This window comes from Impatiens glandulifera, chromosome 4 (genome assembly GCF_907164915.1).
Source record: "Impatiens glandulifera chromosome 4, dImpGla2.1, whole genome shotgun sequence".
In the NCBI taxonomy this organism is placed as follows: domain Eukaryota; kingdom Viridiplantae; phylum Streptophyta; class Magnoliopsida; order Ericales; family Balsaminaceae; genus Impatiens; species Impatiens glandulifera.
The window spans coordinates 55,601,769-55,622,703 of record NC_061865.1 but is presented as its reverse complement, the minus strand read 5'-3'; the positions used below and the strand labels follow the sequence as shown (position 1 = coordinate 55,622,703).

General features: G+C 29.3%; 1 protein-coding gene and 2 non-coding genes across 4 annotated transcripts; 1 reads left to right on the top strand and 2 right to left on the bottom strand.

Moving 5' to 3' along the window:
- The first annotated feature begins 17,505 nt into the window (after nt 1-17,505).
- LOC124936300 (ras-related protein RABF2b-like) lies at nt 17,506-18,949 on the top strand. 2 transcript variants are annotated; one of them, XM_047476789.1, is made up of 7 exons: nt 17,506-17,626; nt 17,885-17,962; nt 18,032-18,199; nt 18,287-18,335; nt 18,414-18,487; nt 18,564-18,657; nt 18,784-18,949. In XM_047476789.1, the coding sequence occupies exons 1-7, from the start codon at nt 17,597-17,599 to the stop codon at nt 18,888-18,890; spliced, it is 600 nt and encodes a 199-aa protein (XP_047332745.1). In that variant the 5' UTR covers nt 17,506-17,596; the 3' UTR covers nt 18,891-18,949. The 2 variants fall into 2 exon arrangements, with proteins under 2 accessions (XP_047332745.1, XP_047332746.1); XM_047476790.1 differs by having other exon boundaries at nt 17,506-17,634.
- An 87-nt stretch (nt 18,950-19,036) lies between these two features.
- TRNAS-GCU lies at nt 19,037-19,118 on the bottom strand. The gene has a single exon. It is a non-coding gene; the product is annotated as a tRNA-Ser (tRNA).
- Nucleotides 19,119-19,623: 505 nt separating this feature from the next.
- On the bottom strand, nt 19,624-19,705 carry TRNAS-GCU. The gene has a single exon. It is a non-coding gene; the product is annotated as a tRNA-Ser (tRNA).
- Between the last annotated feature and the right edge of the window lie 1,230 nt (nt 19,706-20,935).

The window sequence follows — 20,935 nt, the reverse complement described above, 5'->3', positions numbered from 1 at the left end:
TCGGCTGCCTTGTTAAATAAATGCATGGACAACCCACACAAATCTCTGTATCTTATGTTATGAAGCTCACTCGGATCAACATTAGTACTGTCCACGATTGGATCAGTTCCAAATATTCCATCTTTGGCTGTTCTTGTCCACCTCTTCAGTATCAACGCCGGAGGAATCTTCAACACGTCAATCGTTGTGAAAATCTTTAGGATGTGAGCACACAAAATCCCTCCAAATTCAAATTTACAGCAGCTACACTCGATATTCTTATCGTCATTCTTATGAACTGTAACTGTATGAGAGCATCTCCTAGTGTGGGGTGTTACCTTGTATTTTCTGTGTGTGTCGACATCCTCTAACATTTCAACACCACAATCATGCGACATAAACCATTGTTGTTCAAAGCACTTAAAGACCTCTGGGGTGTAAACTTTGCAGGCATCCTTTAAGATCAAAACTGGATAGTTAAGACTTGGTTGGCTGGTAATTGATTTGAAATCAGCCTTCAACACATCATATCTTCTTTCATCGAGTAGTCTTTCAAAGTGTTTGAAAAATTCTAAAAACTTGTGTTTGTAGGAGCAGTACCTTTTCAACATACTGTTCATACTCTCACTTCTCTGTGTTGTCGTCATATCAGCACAAAACATTTGTCGTCCATACACTAATGCCCACTTTCGCCTGATGCTAAACATGCGTTTCAACCAATCGTTGTTTTCAAGCCCGTAGTTTGTCAACATTTGATTCCAAGCTTCAACAAACTCTATCTCTTCTTCAAAATCATATATACACGAAGAAAAATCCTTAGAAAAATCTCTGAAATTATGGAACACCGAGCTAAGATGTATGGCTGCATTTTGAAATATGTGCCAAATACAGAGACGATGATTTGTTTCGGGCCATTGAGACGCCAAGGCCTTAGCCATGGCCGCGTCTTGATCTGTAAGAATGGTTTTTGGTTTTTTCCCATGCATAGCTTTGGTGAAAGTCTCAAACAACCAATCAAAAGTCATCGCAGTTTCATCGTATAATAGAGCTGCTCCAAAAAGAATTGATTGTTTGTGATGATTGACACCTACAAAAAGCGCAACTGGACGACCTTCATTATTCTTCTTGTATGTGGTGTCAAAACTGACCACGTCTCCGAAGTATGAATAATCGGACCGCATGTTGGAATCACACCAAAAAATATTCGTTATCAAATCGTCCGCATCAAGTTGAAAAGCATTATAAAAACCAGGATCATTGGATTGTTTGTTCTGCAAATACTCTAATACACCCCCTGTTTCCCCAAAATTACACTCTCTGGTTCTTTTCGTGCGCAGGTAATTTTTGTAATCCTCAGGAAGAAAACCTAGATTCTCCCTTCCACCGATTTGTTTAGACATTAGAGCATGTGATGACTTAGGAGGAATTCCCACGTTAGTGGCCATCTCGATATGTAAGCCTGCAACTGCAGAAATATTCCTATGGCATCTATACAGGTGAGTTTTCTTTGGACTTGCAAGAGGATGACTATGATCACTAATAAAATTTACCACTTGGAACTTTCCATTGTCTGCACGCTTTATCCTCAATTTCGCTTCACAACAGAACCGAGTCACAGAACGTCTACGTTTCACATAGACATCACGTTTGTCCTTTCCCCGTTCACCCTGTGCACTACAACAAAAAACTCTATCCAGTATTTTACCCTCCTTGTCTACATGTTTTGAACTGCGCCTTATACCAAATCCTATTAGTTTAGCGTATGCTAAGTAGAATACGTAGCCTTCTTCTTCACTCTCAAATTCTCTACCTAAAAGTGGAATTAAGTTGGATTCGATGTCCTCCAAAGGTTGGCCGTTTCCATCGAAATTCAATTGACGACGACAAGTAGCAGATTCGCTGTTCAGTTTGAACAAGTGGAAAATAAAGGTTTGTAGATTATAGGAAAATGAAAACAATATAAGCGAAGAAAGCTTCACTTCAACAGTATGAAGATTGTAATATTAGGCGAATATAGTTTCGCTTCATAAGATATTATCTCATAATATAGTAGTGAAGAGATCTTCGCTTACATGTGCACTACAAAATTTGGAGAAGTTAAACAATGTTACCTTAAATCAATAATATCATTCTCGTCCATATCATTCTCGCTGATACGTATTCCTTCCTGATAATCAAAAAGAACAGAACATTTCATGTCGAGTATTCAAAAAACATAGAAAAGCTTGGGAAGAAAAGTAAAGGAGGTATAGATGACATTCAAAAACATACCATTTTATAATTTAGGAAGATGGATTGATATTATAATGAAGTCTCCGGCGAAGGAGAGGTCGATGGTAGACAATGTAGTATAACTCCGGCGAAGAAATGGTCGTACAGTAGAGAGAGAGAAGAGTACTTGTCTAAGCTAGCAGCATGGCTTGCTGCATGCAGCATTTAATGAAACGCAGGTGTTAGGTGGCGGTGAGGTGACTTGTTAAAAAAATTATTTCATTTAAATAATTAAATGACAAAAATTATTATGAAATTAAATTAATAAATCAATCAATCAATCAGTAAGCGAAGATTTCTTCACATTATTATTTTGACAATTGTTTTACAAATATTATTTTGACAGTAGTTTTAAAAAATATTAATTATTTATCAAATTTATACTTCAAGTTATACAGTATTTCTTAATGTTTCAAGATTTAGTTAAATATAAGGCTGATGTTTAAAAAACACAATTCTAAGAACAAAAAAGAGAAATCTGAAATCAAATATAACATTAACAAATTCAAGAATGAAAACTATTCAAATATTCAGTAACAAATTCAACCAACACATGTCTATTACAAAAACAAAGGCTGCAAATCACAAGCAGCAATGGATTCTAGCAAGCTTGTGTGAGGAACACCAAACACATCCAAATATGTCTTCAGAGGATTCTCTGCCTCAAATACCCAAACAAGTTCATTAACATCGTGCCGAGACTTGTCGTATACAACTATAGTTTTGTCGTCCTCGGGCTCGACAAATGGATTCTCCATTTCTTTAGTTGTACCTCCTCCAGCAATTACAAACCCCATAAGATCAAGTTTGTAAGCCGGGATGAATTCCCCTGCAAATATGAAGGTGTAACTGTCGAAGAGTTTGGGCAGCTGAAAGAAAATACAATACATTATTAGTAATCATGGACAATTGAATATCATATGGAGGAGTAGGAATAAGACAAAACTTACATTGTTCAAATACCGCATTCTGCCAGCTCTTGGACCGCCCACAGTCCCATGATTATCTCGCTGCACCTCGTATGGTTCCTCGTCCACGTAACAGTTAAATCTGATTGATGATTTTATCCCTGTATAAAAGCAATAGGTGTTTTTAGTTTCATATATGTGAAAATGAATATTGAGTTAACAGTAAAGGGTTAAGAATAACAGAGTCTCACAATCAATGGTAAGGACCCAACTCCCGTTCAATATGCCCTTCAATACTTTGATAGTGCGACCGCATCCACCATTAGAATCGGTGGATGCTATGACGTGGGTAACATCGTCTCGCCACCTCATTGACACCGTGGCACCACATGTGTTAGCATATTGTTGCATCAAGTGCTGTTTAAGAACAATCATAAATATTTCAGTTAAACAGGATAAAAACTTAAACAATATGGAAAAAAAGGGAGAAATGTAACGAAGAGTACTATCTCTTCACTTGTTAATTGATTTGGGCATAAAATCCAGTCTTTGCCAAAGTTTTGGACGGATGCTGAGGCAGTTGCCTGCACGTGCATGAAAAAAAAAACGGTCTTTGTGAGTATGTACTAGGGTTTCAGGGAAATAATATCACAAAACACAACACTAGGTAAGTTTTCCTAAATAACATTGATTTACAGTCAAGGTGACATTTTGAGAGTAGGGTTTCCTAAAGATTAAAGAGACAACAACATCACATAACAGAATCTATTGTAGTAGTTCCATAATCCTAAATATTAAAAGTTAATAGTCAGGAATACGTACCATTGTGGAGTCGTGAAGATGTGGATTCAGGTTCGGTCGACGGGGAGCCGGTTACGAATCGCCGTGAAAAGGAGGCAGGAAGAGAGAGAGATGAATCGGGCGGAAATGATAATAAAATAATCATATTAGGGGGTATATATATTCATGTAACCGGGGCGAACATGTCTTCTTTCGAAAAGCGACTATTCATTCCATGTAACATGACACAGGGACCAGGGGCGAATAAGTGTTCTCTCGAGAAGCGACTATTCAATCCATTTTACATGGAACATGGTCTAGGCGAACAAATGTTCTTTTCCACCGAAGAGTTTAAATAAATAAAAAAAAAGTAATGAATTAATTGAAGCAAATACATCTTCGCTCATGAAGGTCTCCAGCCAAAAAAAATGAAATAAAAAAAAATTATGAAATAAAATCTAGCCGGTAATTGAGGCGAAGATTTGTTCGGTTGCTGCATGTCATCTTCAATTAATTGAATTAATATTTAATAAACGGAAATATAAAATCCTTGTCATTTGGGTCTTTACATAGACGGGGAAGTGTCTTTACATGGTAGTCAAGCGGTCTTCTCATGGGTGGGTAGGGGGGTTTTACATGATGTTTTTATTAGAATGAATTGAAGCAAATATATCTTCGCTCCAGAGAGTCTCGAGGCAAAAAAAATGAAATAAAAAAAAAATAGGAAAAAAAAACTAGCCGGTAATTGAGGCGAAGATTTGTTCGGTTGCTGCATGTCATAATAATTTAATTGAATTAATATTTAATAAACGGAAATATAAAATCCATGTCATTTTGGTCTTCACATAAACGGGTAAGTGTCTTTACATGGTAGGCAAGCGGTCTTTACATGGGTGGGTAGGGGGGTTTTACATGAGGTTTTTATTAAAATTAATTGAAGCAAATATATCTTCGCTCCAGAGAGTCTCGAGGCAAAAAAAAATGAAATAAAAAAAGTAAATAAAATTCCTAGAAAATAAAAGATTGAATTACTTGAAGCGGATATTATATCGCTGCCTGTGTTATTTAATAAATTAAATTAATATTTAATAAACGTAAAGAAAATATCCCTGTCAATTCGGTCTTTACATGGACGTGTAAGTGTATTTTCATGAACGGCAGGCGTTCTTCTCATGGGTGGGTATGCGGGGTTTACATGAGGGTCATGGCAACGGGCGTGTAGATCAGAGCGAAGATATCTTATCTGGGTATTATCTGAATATTATATTATTTTCTGGCGTTAACGGGCGCTTCCGTTAACGGCGTCTTGTGTGAACCCGGGCCTAAACCCGGATTCCGGATTCTCCCACCCTCCGTCTCCTGCCCAGATTGATTTATTATTAAATTAATAATGCTGCAATCTGATTGGTCCGCCACAGGGGAACACGGCAATCGGTAGCAGAAGATCTGAACTGCCCCATAACATATCTAATGAAATATTTTTATCACTTTAGGACCATCTAGAATAATTATATATTAGTTAAAGTTAGTTTTATGATCCAAGGTTGATAATTTCTTCAAATTATTTTAGATTTTGATTTGCAATTCTTTTTATATATTGTAATAAGAATATTCGTTTTGAAAAATCTATTAAGCCGGTTGGAAATTTATTGAATAATTTTGTCCACGTTAATCATTTGGTATTCGTTGGCCAACGCACTTTGTTTTTCTCTCTTAATTTTTTTTGACGTTGGCCAACGTACTTTGTTTTTCTCTCTTAATTTTCTTTTACGTTTTTTTTAATGTGGTTAAACGAGTCTCATATTTTTATATTATAAGATTTTTTTAAAAAATAAATTATTTTGTTATATAAAAGTTCATAACCAGTATTGTGTCTTCTAAGTATATTTTAATTTATATTTATATTTTTAAAATTTAAGCTTGAATCTTACCTTCAATTTCGAATTACACCTTTTTTTTTTAAAAGATTCATATATATATATATATATATTAAAAATGATAAAAATTATTTAAGTAAAATGTTAAAATTTAATCAAGAAATCAAAAACCAGAATTCAAAAAAGAGTGACGAAGAAATGTTATGTATATCGATGAAAAAACAAATGTATTTGGTATCACCCTTATTAGAGAATTGGAGATAATGACATATCACGATCCTTATATTATAAAAATAAAAATAAGTCCTTGAACTAATGTTAGAATTTAAAGAAAGTGAATAAATTTTATAAAGTCTTATGTGAAACTGTAAGTGTTAAATCTTTATAAATTTGGAGGATTTTAAAACCAAAGGTTGAGATTTTCAAATCTCCTTTAGAGTTTAAATTACCCCTGAAGTTGAAGATAAATGCATTAAAGAGTGGGAACATGTAGTTGTTGAGAACTACATAGGAAAAAAATATGTATTTTTCCCGGTCACTAAGGATGCATTGCTAAAGCGATGAGAGCACATTGGACTGAAAAAGGAATCTACAAATATCAATGATCTTTATTTTCTGAAATTCAAGTAGGAAACAAATTTAGAGAATATTTTGAAGTTGGGGCATACTTATGTTGGGTCAAACTGCATGAAGTTGGAAAGGTGGTTTAAAGGAATGAACCTACTTAGCAAACCGAAAGAAACAACTTAAATTTGGTTCAAACTAAGGAATATCTCGGCTCGTATGTACAATACGGAAGCATTTAGTCATTTTGCTAGTCTCTTGGGAAAACCATTGTATATAGACCCACTCAAAGAAGAAAGTGAACACGTCACATATGCTAGGATAAACATTTAAGTGCATAGAAGTACTCTACTAACAAAAATGGAAGTTATTGACAGAAGAGGTAAGTTCACAGTTATGTATATTTCATATGAATGGAGGCCAAACAGATGTGTGTTTACTTTTGAACATGCTAGTAATAAATGTGCAAAAGCAATTGAAAAATAGCAAGAAATCCTGAAAGTTCGGGAGCAGAAGGAAAGCCTAAAATTTCAGGAGCAGAATGAGAAACCTAGAAAAATGAAACTAAAGAATCAGGAACTGGCATCTAGAGGAAACTAAAGATGGAGAAGATGAAAAATCAAAGGAAGGAAAAGATGAAGAATCATATAAAGAAGAAGAAGAATTAGAGGATGGAAATTAAGAAGAATTAGTGGAAGAAAAATATGAAGAATCATGGGATGAAAGCAATAGAAAATTAGAAGATTGAAGTGATAGAAAAGTAGTGGATGAAAGTGAAGATAATACTATAAAAGTAGATCGAAGCAACTCAGGCAAAGTTGAAACCAAGAAATGCGTAAGTAAAGGTGAATTTTTTTAAATACTAAAACAAACTCCTTTTATCAAATAAGTATTGGCTCAAATAAAGTAAATATAATCTAATAGAATGATGTAAACACAGCTTACAAATAGACATCATCATATACAACAGTTCAATCACCAATAGTAAGTCTAGAGCCAAACAGGTGAGGATGCGATGTGAATATAATCATTGGAATTCAATGAATGCAGATTGGGTTTTGAGGAATACAGATTGGGATTATAAAGCAGAGTAAGAGAAATCAAAAAGGAAGCTCACAATATAATCAAAATTTTAAAATTGTAGGTCATGTATGATTTTATTGTTTGTTACTGTAATCTTTATTTGTTTGTTTGTTTCCAATCGGATATTCTAGGGTCGTTGTTTGTCATCTTTTAATTAAAGATTAAGATTGTTTAGCTTTGATTTTGATCATTTCTCCCACTTTGAGAGCTTTATAATGAAATTGTGCTAAATTGTTTAACAAAAAAAACTGTAAATTATAAGAATTTTAAGATCATTAGTAATAAACTAATAATTAATTAAATAAATATACTTATCTCAATATACCTCCCTCGAGATTAATATATTGAAGAAATAAATGTGATCGAAGGTCTTGAAATTGAGAAAAATCCAATTTCTTGAAAATATCTGCAATTTGTTTCTTTGTTTGCACATTAAAAAGTTGAATAAAATCAGCCAAATATTAATTTCTAACTACATGACAATCTATGTCAATATGCTTCGTTCTTTCGTGAAAATTTAGATTCTCAAATATGTGTATGGCAGCTTTATTATCACAACATAAAGATATTAGTAACTGTAATTTAAAATTCAGGTCATTAAAAATATAAGAAATTCATTGAAGTTCACAAACTGTAGCAGTAAGGCTACAATATTCAGATTTTGTAGAAGATTTAGAAATAGTTGTTTGTTTCTTGGCTTTTCAAGATATGATTGATTTACCAAAATATATATAATAATATGTTATAGATTTTCTTGTTTCAACACAAGTATCCCAATCAGAATCAGAATATGCAATTATAGCATAATCATTTTCATATGGATAAAAAATACCCAATGATGTTGTAGCTTTTAGGTATTTAACTAAGTACAAAGCTGTATTCCAATGACATAAGAGAGGTTTTTGCATTAATTGAGATAATTGTTGAACAACGTATACAATATCTGGTCTAGTGTAGTTTATATATAGAAGTCTCACAATTATCTTTCTATACTTAGAAGGATTACATAATATATCTTTAGTTTCATCTTCAAATTTTATGTCTTTAATCGTTGGCGTGTTTGTGGGTTTACAACCCATTAGACTCATATCATGTAATAAATCTAGAATATATTTCTTTTGGTTTACATAAATACCAAGATTATTTTGTACAATTTCAAGACCCAAAAAACTTTGCATTTCCAAGTTCTTTGATAGGAAATTTAGTATCAATCATATGTATGATCTTATTGATCTCTTCATAGTCATTCCCTATGATTAACAAGTCATCAACATATATTACTAGACCAATCATATTCACACCATTTTATTTAAAATATAAACCATGATCATATTGTGATTTTGTAATGCCAATACCAATCAAAAATTAGATATTTCATTATACCAGTGTCTTAATGCTTGTTTCAAACCATAAAGACTTTTTCTTAATTTGTAGACCATGTTTGTGTTATCAACATTGTTTAGACCTTGCGGAAGTTTCATAAAAATATATTTTTTCGAAGTTTCCATGAAAAAATGCATTATTTATATCAATGTGAATCAAGATCCATCTATTTGAAGTTGTTAAGACAATTAACATTCTTACAATTATACACTTAGCCACTAGTGCAAAACAATTATGAAAATCGATACCATCCTTTTGATTAAAACCTTTTGCAACTAAACGCGTTTTTCATTTGTTTAAAGTACCATCATTATTAAGTTTTCCTTTTATAGACTCATTTATAACCAATAGCTTTCATTTGTTTTGGTAATTTAGTTATTTCCCATGTTTGATTCAATTCAAACGCATTTAGTTCATCATTCATTGCTTTTATCCACTTTGGATCTTGAGATGTCTGTTTGAAATAAGTGGAGTTGTGGTTAGATCAAAGTTAGATAAAATGTTTATATACTCTTGATATTTGTACAAAGAAGGAAAAGAATAAGTTTGTGGAGTGTAATCTAGATCAGATTTTTCTTTTAATTTAACATGATTTGCAATAAAGTCTTGCATTTAGAGTATATTTAGTTATTGTATTTTTCCTTTGAATTGTTTCAGACGAATCATTATTTTGATCATTTTTGTTAAGGTTAATATATGTTCTTGTACTTTCTATAATATTATTGAGTTTTGGTTGATCATTGATGTCTTCTTTGAAAGGTAGAATATTCTCAAAGAAAAAAACATCTCTTAAAACTATAATATCATTCTATTCAATCTGATAAAAAAAAATATCCTTTTTGTTTTGAAGAAACGGGAGATCACACCTTCCTTTCTCTTCTACCGCTTGGATCTCTTGTGTTGTTTTCGGTGTCATCTCTCACGTAAGTGCGGTAATCAGTAGTCGTATATTGGAGGAATTTTGTGTCAACACTCCTTCAATTGTGATCTAAGATTATAAAGATTTGATGCCTTTGGTCTGTTTAACATTGGAAAAAATCTCATTATTATTTTCCTCAAACATAAATAATTATATAGTATTCACTCCATTGCTCACAACAAATTATTCGGATCAAAAGTTTCAACTGTGCTATTTCTCTAAATCTAAGACAAGATTCTTTATAAAGTGCAGGTTTATCATCGATATCCAATAAAGACACATTTTATGCATCTATCTTCAAATTTTAATTTTTGTGGAAAAGTATTTTTTATGTAACATAAGCAATCAAAAACTTTCAAATCATCATATTTAGCTTCATGCTCATTAAAAAATGAAGAATTGTGACTTTCAATTCAAAATTTTTGTTGGCATTCTATTTATTAGATATGTGCAGTAAGGATAGAAAAATGTCAAAATTTGATCGGTAGGTTGAAATGTTTTAAAAGATATTTTGTTACTTCAATTAGATGTCTACGTTTTTTTCTACAACTCTATTTTGTTGTGGAGAATATACACAAGTATTTTGATGTATTATGTCCATTTCTTCAAAGAACATATTACATTTTGAATTCACTAATTCAGTTACAATATCACTTCCAATGATTTTAATGTTATTAGAATATTGAGTTTTGACCATTAAATAAAAATTTTGAATTTTGTCAAAAACAATTGTTTTATCAGAAATTAGAAAAGTCCAAGTGCATCTAGAGTAGTCATCTATAATTGTAAGCATAAACGAAATTTTAGTGTATGATTCTTCTTTACAAGGTCCCCAAATATCAATATGAACAAAATCGAATTTATCTTTAGAAGATGAAGTGCTATTATGAAAAGGTAAACGATATGATTTATAAATTTGACAAGTTTCACAATTTTACAATCTAATAACTTCATTAGAATAATGTCCACATCTATAATGCACAATTTTACAATCTAAGGTAGAAAGTGAAATTCCAGCATTACTATAAGAATCTTTACTAAGGAAATCAGTAACTATGGAATAAAAATACAAGTTTCTTACATGTTTGTCAAGTTCAAGGATATCATCTAATTTAGGGCCCAACATCAAACATCCATTTTCAGAAAATATGCATTTAACTTTTTCATCTGCAATTAATCTTGTAACTGATATTAGATTATACTTGAAATCTGGTGTAAATAACACATCCTTAAAAATCAATCTATCATTTAATTTGAGCCTACCAGAATCATTTATTATCTTCTTAGATCCATCAGCTAAAAATAAAGTAATTTCATGTTCTGTTTTCTTAATATCAAAAAGTATTTTTCTATTATCGTAAATATGTGTACTAGCCCCTGAATCTATTAACCATAATTGTTTTGAAATGTTTAAACTATTTATGCTCATTGTAAATTCTATATCAGTTATAAATCAAAATTTAGTCTAGAAAACTTACCTGCTTCGAAGTTGATTTATTTATGTTTTGCATACAGGTTAGCTTCAGGTCTAGTGTTCCCTTCAATTAAACTTTTCATCATATCGTGCATTATCTTCATTTGATCTTCTAAGGAGACTGTTTTTTATTGTTGTCAGATGATACTGAATTCACAACATTCTTCATTTTCTTGTTATTCCACCAATTTAGAAACTAATTAGTCTATAGCATCCCTCTTTAGAATGAACCTTCATATTGCAATGAGTACATGAGAGATTTTATTTTTGTCATTATTGTAGGCCTTACCAACATTTACTTTGAATATCTCTAAACTACCTTCTTTGAAATCTCTTGATAGTTATGGAAGATGGTAAGTTGGACTGTTTCTTGGTTGAATACACAAAATAAATTAAATAGCGGAAGCATACTTAAATCATTAATCATAACTTGATAAAGGTAAGGATAGAAATTTGAAACCGCCCCACAAAAACCGAACTGAATTGTTCTGTTTGGGACGGTTTTTCCCCGAAACCGAACGGGGATGGTATTTGTGTCCCCCGCCCCGATTTTGCCTCGAACACCATAAACATAATTAAATATATTAAATTACCAATATATTTATTTATTCACTATATTTTATAAGAATAATAAGGTTATTTCTTTATAATAATATAAAATTTTAATATGTTATATTAAAATTTTCGTTTATATAATTTTATTGTATAATTTTTATTTATTTTTAAAAAAATATATATTAACGGTGCCCCGCGGGATTTTCCGAAACCGGAAAAAATCGAACAGGGCAAGAATGGTATTAAAAAAATCCCCGAAATTAAAACGGGGCAGAAATGGTAAATGCATTCTCCGTCCCGAACCGCCCCCAACTTAATAAATGGTTTGATCTTCCATTTGTAAAGTTTCTTAGTTGTTTAATCTCTCTGTTGATGGGATATAGGAAGAGTAATTTATTTATTTTTCTCTTTTTCTATATCTTTTCTACAAATGAGGACCATATATAATATATAATCTGATTAGTTAGTTATAATAATTGTAGATAACTTTTAATTTGGTCCCTTATCAAATTAAAAGTTTGTATATAGTATTCACAATATTTATTCATGATAATTCTCTTTTCTAGCCTAACGGCAATAAAATATGAATATTAATCCTAAGTTCCTGGGTATAAACCCGTCAAGATCCGTTGTCTTATTTTTTTTTTAAAAAAAATATTTATTCATGATAAATTATACCTTTAAGTCAAATTTCTTATTTCACAATTAGACCATACAATTTTTTACTTATTATTATAATTGAAGATCATATACATTCACTTAGTTATATGTATCAAAATTCTTACACTATTATCTGCTTTTCCAATTTTTCCATCTGCATCCTTAATCCAACTCGGCTGTTTCACCGAGGGTTTGGCACATTCTCTTTACAGCAATCTTCCCTTGCTTGTACATAGTTTTTCAATGCTTTTAGTTGGTCTAATCGAGTTTGGAGCTCTTGAATGTTATTGTTGAAACAGAAGAGATAGCCAAATTCTCGTTGAATTTGGAAATAATATCTCAAGTGGGCGTTATAATTAATTATTACGCGTAGTTGGAGTTTGTGGCAGAAGTCAAATTTCCTTTGTTAATGGGACATGTATATATGTTCCAGTTTCAAAATATTGACAAGCAATTATTATTTTTTAAATTAAATAGGGATAATTTTATAAACAAATGTGATTAAGAAAATGACTAAATTCAATAAACAACTTTATCAGATTCTTCCGCCATAAATTCGGATGTCTTAACTAGGTTGCGGCGAAGCCATAGCAATTCATCAAGCGATGTGGTGTGCTGTGACACAATGTCAGTAGTCAATAATATAGTCTCTATAATTCTTGATGTCCCAAAAAAATGGTCATTACAGTCTCAAACTTGTTATACAAATATTAAACATAATTATGTCTTGTTATATTTATCCCTTGCAGTAAGCAATACAGTACTGTCAAGAATTTTATTTTCCGCAATTGTGTTTTCTTTCATGTTAAAGTACCACTAAAAAAAATTCTTTGTAATGACTAAAGGTGGAGGTAAGATTTAGATTATACCCGAACTAGAATGATAATTATATCAAACAAACAAAATATACACATTTTACTGTCACTAATTACCTTTAGCGACGGAAAAAATATTCACGTCATCATTTTCCTTTACCTACCAAATATTTTGAATAAATTCGCGCCATCAGTAATGACATTATATTTTCTTATTTAACTAGAAGATAATTTATCATAAAAAATAATAATTGACAACAAAATGAATAATGATGGTTAAAATAATATTAATTAGTTTGATTTAATTAGTATTTTTTTTAAGAGGAGAGGTGTAAAAGTATTTTCATTAATGATTCTTTTATGCAGGATTAATGATATCATTTGATGATAGAGCTTCTTCAAATTAAGTTTATTAAAATAAACATAATTAATTAAAAAATATTGAGTGATTATAATTTAAGTAGGTGGTTGAAAATCTTGAATAGGAATACTCAATATTATAGATATTGAAAAGATATTTAATTATCTCATTAAATATATTTTTTTTATCGTAAAATAACTAATTCATTAATTAAATATTAAAATGATTTGATTTGATTTTTATAAAATTTAATTATCTCACCATATATTTTACAATAAACATGTGTTTCTTAGATGAGTAAATAATTTTACAGAAACACTCAACATTGGATTTTGTAAAAAAAAACTATTTACAAACATCATACAACAAGACAACAATTTTTTAATATTTTCTACTGCCAATTTCTTGTTGGATAGGCTGGCAGATATCATTGAAATTTAGACCCTAACATTTACGGGAACTTTCTGGATAGAATTAAAATATGGACCACCAGATATCTATGATAGTTAAAATGGATAATTTAATTAAAATAGTATCTCATGAAATTGATAGTTGACTTGAAATAGTAAAGTTTAATTTTAAAAATTATTAATTATATATTATTATTATTTATATATATATATATATAATTAAGTATTTTATATATTAACAATTTTAAAATATATTTGACTTTTTTTTAAAAAAATTAATATATATATATATATTTAAATATAAAATAATAATAATAATTAATTAATACTATAAAAAATTGTATTTATAAAATTAATTAAATTTATTTATTTATTTGAAAATTAATAACTTTTCCTATTTATAAAAATAAATTTATTTTTTTAAGTTAAATTTTATAAAACTATATAATAAAAAAAATTATTATCTATTAATTAATAGTTTACATATAAAGACTCTGACACTCCCGTTATCTATATATATATTTTAAGAATTTAACTAACTATGTGATTTTATCATTCTAATAACTAGGTATGCCATAATGATATAAATAATCGTAAAAAAAAAATTATGATAAGTATATGGTAACATTTTTTATTTTATTTTTAATTGTTTTTAATTTATGGACAGGTCAACACATAATTCGATTCAAATATTCATTTACTTTCACATATATATTTAAATTAATCACAGTTCTCGGTCGGACAATCCAAATACTTTAAAAATTAAGCATCATTTTAATTATATATATATATATATATATATATATTTGAATTTCAAATAAATGTTTATAGAAACTAATGTAATTTTCTAATGCTTCTCATTCCGCTTAACCCCGATTCCATAACATTTAATTACTGATTCTTCAAATTATTTTAGATTTTAATTTGCAATTCTTCTTTAATATATTGTCATAATAATTATTATGACTCCATTTAATATTCTCTGAAAAGTAAAAAAGTCGGTTAAAAGCTCATCAAATAATTTTATACACGTTAATCTTTTGATATTTGTTGGCTTGTAAAACTTTTTTTAAAAAACGAATCATTTTGTTATATAAAATTAAAAAATCCATGGAGCAGTATTTTGTCGGTATATTTTAATTTTAATTAAAAATTTTAAATTTTCAAACCGGAAAAGATTAACAATATTATAAGGAACTAGCCAAATTATTAAAACTAGCATATATGCAGTCCATTTCCATGAGTAATTATATAAAAATTGGAAGAAAAAAAAATTACGGTGAAAACGTGAATTACGAAGTTAAACTTATATTATATAAGTCTCATCAAATTTGATGAATTTCAAATATAAAATTTCATTATAATACTTGGTTAAATAGTTATACTTGGTTAGGCTGTGAGTTCGAAACATACCTATAACATTTAAATAATAAATTTTTAATCCTAAAATTTTGTAGTTCAGATGCTTAGAAATTTCCTTTCCATTGAGTTGTTTATAGTTTTTTTTTTTTTATAAAATTAAACTAAGTAGATAATAATTAATATTAAACTTTAATCTTATGATTTTTATAAGACTTACACTAATTAAGTTAACTGTGTTTTTTAGTATATTTAACTAATGAACAACAAATACATTTGTGTATAAAATAAATTAATCATTTTGACAGCCTACTAATTACCATGCATATAAATATACATTCATCATTTTAACTTCTGATAAGATTATCATATAATCTAAAATTATGTTAACTTTTATTTTTATTATATATATATATATATATATATATATATATATATATATATATATATATATATATATATATATATATTTCCCTAAACAAATGTCATATAGTTACAAAATTTACTAAATTAATTGAACAAGTAATAACTTTGAATTTTGTGATATAATTAATTTACTTTATTTTTTAAAATTATTAATTAAAATAGTTTATAACACACATAAAATTATAAATGATATTACTATTATTTGAGATCCAATTTTTTGGATAACTTATATCATATATGACTAAAACTTTGAATTTTATATTCTATCATAATTTTATTCGACGTCCATTCATTATCTTAATTTAATAGTTTTTTATTTTTTTTTACCTATTTCCACACAAATCAAAAATTTAAAGATTGATAGTTTAAAATTCATCTTTCTCGAAAAATACTTAATTTAAAAACAAAAACGTACAAATCGATAAATTGTAAACAAAATTAAATCGTTTCAAAGTTCTATTAAAAAATAAATACCAAAACTATTTTTTTTTCATAATTTTCTAAAATCATTCTTTTTTTTTGTTTAAGTAAAATACGTAAATTTTAAAAAAAATATTTCATTTTAAAAACGTAAATTTAAAATATTTTTAAATATTATTTTATTTACAAACGTGATCAATTAACTAAAAAATAAAACTTCAAATAATTAAAATTGTATTACTTGAGTTTCATATTATACATTCAAAATTCGAAAGATAAAAACAAGCATTAAATAAATTATAAAGATTTATCTGAAATGAGTCAATGCAATAATCACATAATTCCAATTTTAATAATAAAAAAACACTTGTACCGACATATAATTGGACAAAATTAAAGCTAATAAAATAATATATACACAAAACTACAAAAGGCAAATGTTCCGTCACACCACGTTGATAACAGACAAAAACAGTTCTTCTATAAATCTAACATGCCACATCATGAGAATCTTATTAATTGATTAATTGTACTTAACCCAATTTTATATATTTGTAATGAAATAATTCTTTTTCTACCTAGTAAACCTCTAACTAATGGTCCTATTTTGATTACACAATTGACTACTTTCTTGTCTCCACCATTATATATTAAAATAGAGATAGAGACAAAAAAGAGTCTATTTCTGAACCAGTTGATCAAAGTTAGATTTGAGTTTAATTTTGATCAAATTCAAATCGAGCTCGAGACCGACTCGTTTAATATTCGAGTTAAGCTCATATAATATTTATTCGATTTGACGAGTTTTTTCGAGTCTAATAATAAATTATATATATTTTTATTTTTTTTAATATTAAAATTTAAAATAAATATTTTTATTTAAAAATATTTGAAAATTTAATTTTAGTTCAAATTTTTGAGTCGAGTTGAATTTTAACTCAAATTTATAAACTTATTTAAATTCGAGTCGAACTAATAAATACTTAATTGAGTCGAGGTCGAGCTCAAATTGACTTTTGATCTCGGCTCGACTCATTTGCCGTCTTAAATAGAAGTAAAAAAATATGGTTAAGAATGTTAATTAGGAAAAATTTTAATTTAAATATTAAGATATATTATTATTATTTTTAATGAATTATTTAAAAAATTGAAACTTTACTTCTACGGTAAGTCGAGCCGCCCAGAAAATCAAAATCAATCTGAGCCATCCATTAGTACCAAAAACGGAACCTACCAGTCCTGAGTTCTTCAATGGCATAAATGGTTTAGCTTTCTTTCTCCTTTCAACTGTCACAAAATACACATAAACTCTCTTTCTCTCTCTAGATATCTGCAAATCATCGAGTTAAAGGATGGGTAACAAGATCATGCAAGTGAAGCTGGTGTGTAGGTTTGGCTTTTATTGCATCAATTATGAACTTTTAATGCTTAATTTCATCATTGTTCAACATATGAACTCAGAATACATGGACCCACAATGCAATTCGATCAAATTTCGTAATATGTTCTCGATTCTCCAAGTTACAAGTACTTAGCTGTAATGGGTTTAAGAAATTTCAGAACTTTGAAACAGATATAAATCATTGCCCTAACTACTTAGAATGTTTAATCCTTGTATTGATTAGTTTATCCTGGACTAGGTTGTACTTGGAGATATGGGTACAGGGAAATCCAGTTTGGTATTAAGATTCGTTAAAGGCCAATTCTATGAGTACCAGGTATACATTAACCTGTTTTACTCTAAGTTTGATTTTGTTAATTACTTGTGTAAACATAAAACATTCCAGGGATCTACAATTGGAGCAGCATTCTTTAGTCAGGTTTTGTCATTTAAAGACACTGCTATAAAATTTGATATATGGGATACAGCAGGACAGGAGCGATACCAGACCTTAGCTCCAATGTATTATCGCGGTGCTTCTGCTGCTGTTGTTGTTTATGACCTCACTAGCAAGGTAACATACATAAACTGTGATGAGTTATTGAATTTGGTCTTTCGTTATGATGTGACGAGAATACTTGTGTAAACATTTTGGTTTCAGAATTCATTTGAACGAGCTAAGAAATGGGTTAATGAATTACAGAAGAGTGGTATGTTGATTATGTTAAGAAATTGCACTTCTTTTGTGAGAATGGTTGTTTAGGGAAATTTGGTTATTGTCATTATAGGAAATCCAAATATGGTAATGGTTTTGGTGGCTAATAAGGCTGACTTGGAAACTATAAGGGAGGTGACAGATGAGGTATATATTTTGAGTTGCAAATCTATTTCAAACTGTTATATCTCTTTATCGATTGATCACATTTTTCTTATTACAGATGGGTGAGAAATATGCTAGGGACAATGGTCTGCTTTTCTTTGAAACTTCTGCTAAAAGTGCAAAGAATGTCCATGAGCTTTTCTATGAAATAGGTATATGTTTCTTTAAACTTATGGTTCAATTTCCGCTGAAAACATTTTAATTGATATTAGTTTTGATTATGGATCTTCATATTGAATAGAAACATAATAAAACATATTATATCTACAATATTGTAGGCAGAAGAATACCAAAGGATGCATCTTCAAGTCCGGGTAGTGGATTGAAGTTGCATACCATCAATCAAGAAGAAAGAAGCAACAAAAAGTTTTGTTGCTCTAATTGATTTGTAACCTCTATCTGAAGAACCACTTTTTATTTGAAATGGGTCTCACAGTATATTTGTAAATTGAAGTATATATATTACATGACAGTAAATATTTATTTACATTGAAATAACAGGATTCAAAGATGTTTATGAAAAAAGTAAATCGTCGCCTGAGAGATTCGAACTCTCGCGGGGAGACCCCATGTACTTAGCAGGCACACGCCTTAACCACTCGGCCAAAGCGACTTGATGTTAAATAATGTGATGTTTGAGTATATATTAATAATATAGACAGGTTTCTTAACTAATTAGACTTTTCAGCTGCCAGATTGAGCCAAAAATACAAGTTGAGTGATTAAAGGACTTTTTTCCAAGTTCTTTAAAGTGTGGTCAATTTATGTGTGTTTTCTAAACCTATTTTAAATGCACAATTTCAGCCAATTTAGTATCAACAACCCCTCTTGTACAACAACCAAACAGCTTTGGCTATAGCATCCACAAGTAGAAGTAGTTCCAACTCCAAGTAATATACATGAAAAAAAAACAAGCAACTGTGGATTTAGATTAAAAGGACAGTTTCAAAACACTGAAAATTAGCTAGCATCCACAAGAAAGTGTAGATTTAGATTAAAAGGACAGTTTCAAAGAAATCTGAAAATGAATGTCCAAGTATTGAAGGATATGAGCATTATACATGTAAAATGGACAGAAGGAAAACAAACTAATGAAAAAAAAAGTGACAAAATTAAATCGTCGCCTGAGAGATTCGAACTCTCGCGGGGAAACCCCATGTACTTAGCAGGCACACGCCTTAACCACTCGGCCAAAGCGACTTCTTGTTTGTATTTCATAAATAATTAAATATATTATAAAATATATAGAGAGATTTGTGAAATGAAGAGTAATTAATAATAGGGGTATTGGATCGTTTCTGTCAACCTAATAAAATAAGGGAGATTAACCAAAATTGTTATTATTTACTTAACAAATAAAATATGTTTTGCAAATTAAAATATAAATGATAATAAAGTAATTGTTTTAATTAAACTAATAAATTGTAATAAAGTCTATTTATTTTTCTATTGAAGCTTAATCTAATTAATGGTGCTCTTTTAATTTTGGTAATTTGACTGATTAGTTTATTAAGTATTATGAAAAAAAGTGAGAAAGATTAAAGATTATGGAATATGGATCTTAAAGCATAAAAAAACTAGTGAATTTTAATAAAGCTACAAGTGGTGTTACATATTGCGATAATCTATCTAATAGACTCAAAAGTTACGATTTAGTATTTAGTATTTATGTAAATACAAGGCTCAATCTACATTTGTTATCGAGCTAGTCGGTCCATTTTTGGGAGGACAATTACATTTGATTTAAACTTCAATCTTGTTAGTTCTTTTTTTGGAATTGTTCTCTATTGTTATATTTAAAAATACTACCAATAAAATGTTTGATCACAAAATGGACAAATTCATTAATATCAAATAAATTAGAAGGGAAGAATCATTCATAGTCCAAACTTTTATTATTGTTGAGTGATAAGAAGATCATAACTAGAGAAGCCAATAAAAATAAATAGAAGGATAAGTGTTTCTCCTTTATTATAAACAAGAGCCCTCACATTTTTTGCTTGGGCCAAGTTGTCTTTTAAAAATGTCCTTATTAAAATCTCATATTTTTGGATGGACTATTATTCATGATTAAATTCTCACATACAACACATGCACAAGAAAACAATGCATTATGGTTAATCAAACTCATATGTGTTATGAGACTAGAAATGATCAATCCATTTATTAATTACTATTAATTGTGTTGTTGTTATATAAATACCAACTTTTGCCTCTTAGATTACAGGGAATAAAATATGGTTAAAAGTCGAGTTTAACCATTAACAAACCTCCAATAAGAACTTTTTTTATAAGAAATTAATTTATTTGTATACAATAACAATGAACGATAAAGAAGAGCAAGATGAACAAATCAATTAAGCGGCGTCGGAAAATTTTTTACAAAAAATTTTAATCATCAGCAAGAGTTGATAAACAACGTCAAATGAT

Coding starts and splice junctions, on each gene's coding strand:
- LOC124936300 (XM_047476789.1), top strand. CDS start 17,597: ATGGGTAACAAGATCATGCAAGTGAAGCTG. Junction 18,336..18,413: donor TAATGAATTACAGAAGAGTG/GTATGTTGATTA, acceptor TTGTCATTATAG/GAAATCCAAATATGGTAATG. Junction 18,488..18,563: donor TAAGGGAGGTGACAGATGAG/GTATATATTTTG, acceptor TTCTTATTACAG/ATGGGTGAGAAATATGCTAG.